This window comes from Phaethon lepturus, unplaced genomic scaffold (assembly GCF_000687285.1).
Source record: "Phaethon lepturus isolate BGI_N335 unplaced genomic scaffold, ASM68728v1 scaffold48282, whole genome shotgun sequence".
NCBI lineage: Eukaryota > Metazoa > Chordata > Aves > Phaethontiformes > Phaethontidae > Phaethon > Phaethon lepturus.
In genome coordinates this window covers 11063-20162 of record NW_010523542.1, presented here as the reverse complement: position 1 = coordinate 20162, position 9100 = coordinate 11063, and the positions used below count along the sequence as shown (strand labels likewise).

Genomic DNA, 9100 nt, shown 5'->3' with positions numbered 1-9100 from the left:
GGTGAGGCGGGGGAACCGGGCACGGGGGGAACACAGCGGGGTGGGCAGCCGGGGCCGGGCGCTGACCGGCATCTACCCGCAGGAAGAAAAAGAAGGCGAAGGACAAGGCCCAGATCCTGGAGCAGATCGTGAGCAGCAAGAAGCAGGAGGAGGAGAAGAAGCGCGGCCTGGACAAGCGGACCCCGGCGCAGGTGGCCTACGAGAAGATGCAGGAGAAGCGGGTAGGGCTGCCCTGCCTGGGCCAGACCCCGTCTGGGGTTTTGGGGAGTGGATTTTAAAACCCCAGTCGACCCCTCAGATGCAGCTCCTGAGGGGCTACGAGTGCTGGAAGTAACTGGCCTCCCTTGTCTCTTCCTCCAGCAAATGGAGAGGATCCTGAAAAAAGCGTCGAAAACCCATAAGCAGAGGGTGGAGGTAAGCTAAATTATCCCGATTTACTCAGGCCAGCCTGTATTTAGCTTGTTGGCTTGGAGGAACTGTTTCACCTTTGTGAAACACAGAAGCAAGGGGGCAGGAGGTGGTGTGGTTCGATGGTGGTGATGTCAGCACCAAATATTAAACGTTTTCTTTCCCTTTCTCTTCCCTAGGACTTCAACAGGCACTTGGATACTCTGACTGAGCATTACGACATTCCTAAAGTCAGCTGGACTAAGTGAATGGACTGCTTTTCAAGGCTGTTGATCAGGAGCTGTTTTTTGTTTGTATTGAATAGGGTTGCCATGTAAATCTGTGTATTCTCCACATTGAATGTTTAATATATCTTTGGAACATTTATGACTTTGTATTGTCTTATTTCATTGTTTTGGTTTTTAAAACCAAATATTCAACAAAGTCTCTTCTTGGCTAATAGCTCTGATTTATATTGGTGCAGAAGGCTATTTTTTTTTAGCGCTTAAAGGAGGATTAAGGCCAAAATCAATTGCTGGAAAATGTTCCTTTATTTGCTTGATACTAGCAGTTGTTTTTGGACGTGAAGAGCCTTTGACAGTCTCCCATAGCATAAGCTTCTCTTTTAAGTTACAGGAATTGTCTGATTTCTGTCTAGAGTGCTTTCACAGGTGAGAGGGTCTGCTGTAACTTATAACTTCGATGTAACTTTTTATTAAAATGCTACTTGCATCCTTTCTTTGGTGCTGACTTGCCTGCAAAATCAGGGGCAGTGCACTGATGAAACAGTTGTTTGTGTGTGGAATTTTTGACGTGCCTTGCCTGCCTTTATAATTCTTATTCCCTGGAGAGATGACATCTACCTTGATGTTTAAAATCCTAACATGTCTCGTAAACCCGAATATTGTTCTTAAACCCAAATATTCTTCTTAACCTCGACTGTCATCCCCCTGCTGCTGCTGGTTGGGTGCTGGGTGCTCAGCAGTTTCCCAGGGCTCCCACCTCAGCCTGCCCAACCCTCCCCTGTGGGCTGCAGCCCCTCGTCCCGGCGCCATTAGCGCCCAGCCCCACTCCCGGGGCTGCTTCAGCGTTGTGGGACCGTTTCCCAGCGGGGAAAAAGATCCCCGGGACTATTTGGCGTACGACTCGGTGAGTTAAAGTGCTCTTCCGCCGCCGCGGCGGAGCCCTTGCGCGTATCCCTCCCCGCAGCAACCGGGTCTCGTCCCGTCTCTGTTCGTCACTTCCTGCCGGAAGTGCTGTGCGGGAAGCGGAAGTCGGTGCCTCTGCGATCGGGCAGCACGGCGGCCCGGGCGGGAGGCGGTGGTGGGGCGATGTCGGCCAGCGCTGTCTACGTGCTGGACCTGAAGGGGAAGGTGAGGCTCAGGCTGCTGCGGGGGCCCCTGCAGGGCCGAAGCGGAGGGGCCTCCCTCGCCGCGGGCTGCTGAGGGGGCTGGGCACACTCCGGTCCCTGAGGGGGCCCAGGGATGGTGGGGCTCCCCGTGATGGTGGGGCTCCCCCGGCCTCACTGGGGTCAGCGGGAGCCGCTTTCACCTTCCCGGCACCTCCTTGCTGCCAGCTCCCGTTTTACGTGGCACCGCGGGCCCGAGCTGTGACAGGGGAGTCGTGGCCTGTATCTCTTCGCAGCTACAGATGCTGAGGGAGGTGGCTGCTGGCAGCAGGCATGCCAGCAGGGCTCTCGGGCATCCCACCTGGAGTAATTAATCTCTGCTGTAATTGGAGGTAGTTTGTCTCAGAGGAGTTGCAGAGTTTTCCGATCTTGGTGTGTGCAGCACTATGTGAAGAATGACTCCGGAAAATATTAATACATGACTTTGCAATGAAAAATTAGGATTTACATTCTTATCAGGAAAATACTTTGACGTTGTGATTTGCGTTTGTGGAGTGCATAGAGGCTAGAGTGAAGCTTGGTGACTTTTTTAAAGTTACTTAAAGAGGTCTTCCAAATATCTTGTGCGTTGGTCCTGCATGGTGATACCATCTCAAAAAGGGAAGAAATATAAGGATTTTGTTCCTTTCTTTATAGGTTCTCATCTGTCGGAATTACCGTGGAGATGTGGACATGTCCGAGGTGGAACATTTTATGCCAATCCTTATGGAAAAGGAAGAAGAGGGGACGCTTTCTCCTATTCTAGCACATGGAGGAGTTCGGTTTATGTGGATTAAACATAACAACTTATATCGTATCCTTTATACTGCACATAGCTCGCATACGCTGATATGCCAAGTGCTACTATGTTATTTTCATTGTGTCTAAACGCAAAGCTAGAGAATGAGTGAAGTGACATAAGGAGGCTCTATTAAATAAAGTCTTTTATGCTTTACATAGTGTAATGTGCACCAGCAGCGTAGGATGAAGAAAAGTATTTATATTAATTTTACCCTAACAAATTATTTCCTCAATGTTTATCTCCATATCTCATTAGACCAGGGGTACCGTTAATTCATTAACTGTTAGTTTTTTTGGCCATCTCTAATTGCCTAAAGGCTTTTAAAAATGCACTTAGTAAACATTTTTTTGAACGGTGATGGTGAATGCATGTTCCTGAACATCCTTTATCAGTTGTTGCAACTTCTAAGAAAAACGCTTGTGTATCACTGGTGTTTTCATTTTTATATAAAGTAGTTCAGGTGAGTAAGAAATTTCAAAAGTAACCTGTCTTTTTCGGTTCAATCTAAATCTGATCTCAATAGAAGTGCATAGAGCTTTCACATTTTTAAAGAACTCTCTGTAATAGCATTTTTACTTTATATTTGATTGTTTTGTAGAACTGTCTTCCTAACCACTAATAATGGAATTGATATTTTGTAGCTGAGTAGGCAAAGGATGTGACACAGTGCTGTAAGTAGTTACACAAGACCGGAGAACACTGAGGAGAATTGTGAACTTGATGCATGAGTAGTGGCATATCACATAGCTTCTACGTTTGGTTCATCTGTACCTGGCATGAAAAATATTTTTCCTAGAATAAATATTTTTCATAATGCTCAGAGTTGTTTCTAGGATTCTGTAGCGCTCTTTTTTTAGTTGAGTTTCTTGAGGTTAATCTTCTGAACAGAATGCTGTTTGTGAATTATGGGGTTTGGTTTGGGGCTTTTTAAAAATTACCATTTTACATGCAAGAATACATTCTGAATGTGCTGTAGTTCCTCAGTTAATGTCCTCATTCTTCCCCTCCCTTCTGTTATTTTGTTTCAGGTTTTTTCTGAATATTTCAAGGAGTTGGAGGAAGAGAGCATTAGGGATAATTTTGTTATTATTTATGAGTTGTTAGATGAGCTTATGGATTTTGGTTATCCACAAACCACTGATAGTAAAATTTTACAAGAGTAAGTATCATTCTGCATCACTTAAGGTGACAAACTCCTTGGAAAGTTTTGAGCATTCTTCCATATGCAAACAAATGTTTTGGCTTGGGCTAGTGATCAAAAAAATTAATTTTCATATTTTCATGCCAATTATGTGGCTGTAAAGGTACATCACTCAGGAAGGTCACAAACTTGAAACCGGAGCTCCACGTCCTCCTGCCACTGTTACGAATGCTGTTTCATGGAGATCAGAAGGGATAAAATACAGGAAAAATGAAGTGTTCCTGGATGTTATAGAGTCTGTTAACCTTTTGGTGGGTACCTTTAGCTTTTAATGAGCATTGTAATAGGAAGTGTTGAAAAGGGCTTATTGTCTGAAAACCTGCTAGGGTACAATAAAAAGTCAGACTGACTGTGGCTAGTGTACAGTGATGCTCAAAACAGTGTCAGTCATTAAGACTGAGTACCCTTAAGGGCATCCAGTAGACAAATACTGCTTTCCTTGGATGTATTGCTAATTTCTGATACATTCTTCACTGAAAAGGTTATCAAGCACTGGAACAGCCTGCCCAGGGAAGTGTTTAAGTCACCATCCCTGGAGGTATTTAAAAGATGTGGCACATAGGGACATGGTTTAGTGGTGGACTTGGCAACGTTAGGTTTACAGTTGGACTTGATGATCTTAAAGATCTTTTCCAACCTAAATTATTCTGTGATTCCTTTCCTCCTCTGTCTGTGCCCATCATCTCCCTGACCTAGTTCTATTCTACTGGATTAATTTCTCAGCAGAAAGAAAACTTGGAACACAGCAATGGGGTGGAAGTATTGTTTGATGTCATGACATATCCCATCAGAACAATCTTACCTTTCTTGTCATTTTTGTTTAGGTCAGTGCCAATGGAAACGTATTACGGAGTGAAATAGTTGGATCGATTAAAATGCGAGTCTTTCTCTCGGGAATGCCAGAGCTGCGACTTGGTTTAAACGACAAAGTTCTCTTTGATAATACAGGCCGTGAGTATTTCGGTGATATCTCGGTAATCATGAAAGATGTTATCTGAAGTCTTAAGTTTTGGGAAGCTTGAGGTTCAGCTGAAGGGATTTGTTCTGTGACAGAAATACTCCCTTTATCAGTGTAGAAAGCCACATTGGGTCTTGTGTGACAGTATCAAGCAAAAATGGAAGACCGTTGTAATATGTGGTAACCATCTAAGCTTCCTCGTGTCTTTTTCACGGGGACTTCTGTAGTCCTAAAAACCTATAGCAAGCTAAAGAAGGTATTGGCTAAAAGGGAGGAATGTCAGCAGACAACTGCTTTGCTGTGTAACTGGTTGTGATGAGACTTTGGACATAATTTGTGTAGCACCTTGAAATGTGTATTTTCTGCCAGGTGGCAAAAGTAAATCAGTAGAACTGGAAGATGTAAAGTTTCACCAGTGTGTTCGTCTCTCTCGCTTTGAAAACGACAGGACCATTTCTTTCATTCCGCCTGATGGAGAGTTTGAACTCATGTCATATCGTCTTAATACCCATGTAAGTCTGGATGTTTGCATTTTTTTTTAATATGATAATGTTGTAGATTGTAGGCAAAATTGCTAATGGCTTTCCCTTAATTCTTTTTCTTAAAGTATGGGCAGCATAGTAGTTCTTAAGTCAACCATTAATACCAAAGCTTCGTGCTTTCTCTTTTTTGGAGGAAGTAAGAATGAGTTTAGAAATAACTTGTCAGTAAGTTTCTATCTTTTCAACTGCTGTTGAAACTGGTTCTGAAATAACTGTTCCTGCCATGATTTTTTTTTTTAAGCTAACTACATGATGAAATGACAATGTAGCAATTCATTCTGCTTGACAACAGCAGTATTTATGTAATTTAATTTTATTAGAGTATGCTAACCGCAGTTATAAGGATACCTTTCCTTTCAGAAAAGGAAAAATTCAATTTAGAGAAGGTCTATAGTATGCAACTGTGACAGGAGACAACCAATTAAAAGTTTAGTATTAATTTTTTATTTTAAGGACAGTGGTTTGAATTAGTGTTATTTTTAGGGCTTGTCATAGTTTAGTCCCTGCTATGTTAAATTATCACACATTTTGTAATGCAGGTGTTCGCTGTTAGGAATTAGTCTGAGACATACCTTTTCAAGCCTATAATTCTTGTAACACTTGGATGTTGGTATATCAGTGCTTGCTCATTTGTATTGATTTATTAAACAAAAACACAACTTGTTTGTCATTTTGAACACCACAGACTTTCAGGTTTCTGTGGGGTTCACATGGTGAGTGTAGCTTTAGCGGAAGTAACATTTTCATGACTGTGTCAAAGTAAAACCTACAGCTGTAACTGTTTTTTTCCTCCTTAGGTAAAACCACTGATCTGGATTGAGTCTGTGATTGAAAAACATTCCCACAGCCGCATTGAGTACATGATCAAGGTCAGAAGTTCTGAAATAATTATGGCTAATTTTAGCCATCTCTTTTCATTTTGTTCAAAGCTTGACCAGCAGTATGTGCACTTTTGTACAATTATTTATACTTCTGTGGGACTTGCATCTTTTTGAAAACTTCATTTGTAAGTTATGATCTCTGTGTTACACTTCTGTTTCTCGGTATGTAGATTGGGGTGGAGGGGAATTGTGTGTCTCGCTGCTCTCTGAACTCACTTGCATAATGGAAATACTGAGAGGCCTGCTTTTCTGATTATTTTTTTTTTCTTCGTTAGGCAAAAAGTCAATTTAAGCGTAGATCAACTGCCAACAATGTGGAGATTCACATTCCAGTTCCAAATGATGCGGACTCGCCAAAGTTTAAAACCACTGTTGGAAGTGTCAAATGGGTTCCAGAGAACAGTGAAATTGTCTGGTCCATTAAATCTTTTCCAGTAAGTGTTATTTTTAGTCTTATCGCCTAATAGTGCAATAATTACATAATGTTAATATTTTATGATTGTTCAAACTCTCTCTAAAGCAAATTCTAATAGTATCAGACAAGTAGTGCTGGCCTCTTCCTCTTTTCCCTTGGATGAAGGCTTGGAACTTGCTAATAGATGTTTGAGATACTGTTCTTGATACTTCTTTGGTTTTAACTGGGGTAATTTTTCAGAACTAAGTTAGAGAGCAGATTTTTGAACGGTGCTTGTGGATGGTGTAATCCCTTGGCCTAGATTTAGCAGCAGCTGTTTCAGTTTGTCGGACTGTGCTTCTTGGGTGGTTCCATGAGCATGAGCTCTTTCAAATGCCAGTGGTGTGGTAGTACAGCTGTCTGACCATTTAATCAGAATGGTCAGTGGCACCAGAAAACTTAATTTTTCTTTTTTTTTCCTCTTGTAAAGTACAAAGCTGGTCTTAATTTGATCTGCATCTTAAAAAAAAAAAAAGAAGTATTTGTTTTTAAAATAAAAACAAGTGTTCACTTTTAAGCCCTAGAGAAGAGCAGAAATGATTAGTGGAGTTCAGCAGTTTGACATTAAGAAAATTACTTGTATTGTTGCCAGTATTTTATTTTTTGTTTCAAGAAAAAAAAAATCTGTCTCTTTTGGGTAGGGTGGAAAAGAATACCTGATGAGAGCTCACTTTGGACTTCCAAGTGTTGAAGCTGAAGATAAGGAAGGAAAACCTCCCATTAGTGTAAAGTTTGAGATTCCGTATTTCACCACTTCAGGAATCCAGGTTAGTAATTGAAAACAGGGATCCTGGCAAGTTAACATGCTAGGCTCTTAACACGTCTTTCTTATCTTCTTGATGATTCCTGTTCAGTGTTATTCATAGACCATATTTTTGACAAAAAAAATTTTGTTCTTTTTTGGTGAACACTGCTTGGCTGACAGAGAAGACTTTATTTCTTAACATATCTTTCTTTCCAGGTTCGCTACTTGAAGATAATTGAGAAGAGTGGCTACCAGGCTCTCCCATGGGTTCGTTATATTACCCAGAATGGAGGTAATTAGAAGCAATAGACTTCAGACCAATCTCCCAACTTGCCTGTTTTGTTTCTCCATCATACACCTACAAATTGAAACACACAAAACCAGTTTGCTCATATCTTCAATATTAAACTGTACGGTTCTAAAACATGTTAGGTTAAGCTATGCTGCTTTTTCCAGTCACCTTTTTTGGTGTCCTAAGTCAAGGCCCACTGGGATAGTTCAGTAATGCTGTTCAAGGATTTTATAACTAAGCTGGGATTCGGTGAGGTATTTGGAATATAAATGTAAAAAGAAATTGCTCATACATATCATTCTGCCAGCTTTAAGATGTATAAGACACTGTCTACTAAAAGTTACTAGATCATTTGCAAGTAAAAGCAGCGGGGCTTTTTTGGGTTTTGCTTTTTGTTGTTTTTGCTAATTAACTATTTTCCTGGCTTGGAAGCATGAATGCCTGCAATTACCTTAATTGCTTTTAGAACCCACTTTCATGGCTATTCTACACAAAGATCTGTTTGGGGTTTTTTGTATTGCTTCATCCCAATTTGCTGCTCTGCTTTACTACCTTTAGCGAGACAATTTACTACAACTGGGTTTTTGGGTTTTTTTCCCCTTTACAGACTACCAGCTTCGAACACAGTAAAACACCTCGCAAGCACCACAGACGACAAAACTTCAGGCCTAGAAATTGTTTGCAGAAGCTTCTGTGGTACTGAGAGCTGTGAATGTTGTTGCCAAGGGTCTTGTTTCTGCAGTCTTGGATTGGCAGGAGGAAGATTGGAAAATTACTGTTTTGAATAATGTGTTTGAGCATTTGAACCATTAGTATTGATTGTGTGAATATTTATTTCATTAGAACATGCTGATCTTGCTGCTAATTACATTAGGAGTAGCAGTTACCTTGAGGAGCCAGGAATACAGAATGAACCTTGAGAATGTCTTGTCAATGCCTTGTCCGTCACATTCGCAAAGTTTCTAGTATTCGTATTTTAGGATCTCTACAGACAATGGCAGCATAATATGCTACAAATTAGGGAGACAATTGTGCAATTAAATGACTGCTGAACACTTAGTTGTATTTAGCCCAAGGTATTTATTTTTTTCTGGGCATATGAGTGCCTTAACTCATTCAAAGCTCTGTTAACTTATAAAGATTTACAGAATATGAGTTAAAACTATCTGAAGTCCAAAAATACTATTTGCTCTTTAATTGTTTTCAAACCATGCAAAATGTGACAAAACCACTTCAAGTGAAGGGCTTGGAAACAAAAATCTGGGTTTGTTAAAGACTAAGTTAACTGAGAACAAGACATCACAGAAGTAAATGTCTATGGGAACATCTCTGTGGAAGCATGATGATTGCTAGCTCAAGTTAGTCAAAGTGCAGACGGAAGACTTTCAACCCTGTGATACCCCCAGGGCATGAAAACCCCATGCCAACTGACTAGTGTTTGCCTTTTTTAA

At 41.1% G+C, this 9100-nt stretch overlaps 2 protein-coding genes across 2 annotated transcripts; both read left to right on the top strand.

Annotated features, from left to right (window-relative positions):
• Positions 1-82: 82 nt before the first annotated feature.
• Positions 83-656, top strand: FAM32A (family with sequence similarity 32, member A; the record flags this gene model as incomplete). Its single annotated transcript, XM_010282146.1, has 3 exons — positions 83-221; positions 361-414; positions 588-656. Coding segments are annotated over 3 exons (262 nt in total), but the record flags the coding sequence as incomplete, so codon positions are not given.
• A 1027-nt stretch (positions 657-1683) lies between these two features.
• AP1M1 (adaptor-related protein complex 1, mu 1 subunit) lies at positions 1684-8718 on the top strand. Its single transcript, XM_010282145.1, has 12 exons — positions 1684-1760; positions 2432-2588; positions 2969-3036; positions 3605-3735; positions 3881-4028; positions 4602-4728; positions 5105-5247; positions 6075-6146; positions 6434-6592; positions 7254-7379; positions 7574-7649; positions 8257-8718. The coding sequence occupies exons 1-12, from the start codon at positions 1719-1721 to the stop codon at positions 8277-8279; spliced, it is 1272 nt and encodes a 423-aa protein (XP_010280447.1). The 5' UTR covers positions 1684-1718; the 3' UTR covers positions 8280-8718.
• Positions 8719-9100: the final 382 nt, after the last annotated feature.

Excerpts from the sequence above, each read along its gene's own strand:
- AP1M1 (XM_010282145.1), top strand. The coding sequence starts at position 1,719 with ATGTCGGCCAGCGCTGTCTACGTGCTGGACCTGAAGGGGAAG. Across the intron at positions 4,729-5,104 it reads TCTCTTTGATAATACAGGCC|GTGGCAAAAGTAAATCAGTA; the intron begins GTGAGTATTTCG and ends ATTTTCTGCCAG. Across the intron at positions 7,380-7,573 it reads TCACCACTTCAGGAATCCAG|GTTCGCTACTTGAAGATAAT; the intron begins GTTAGTAATTGA and ends CTTTCTTTCCAG.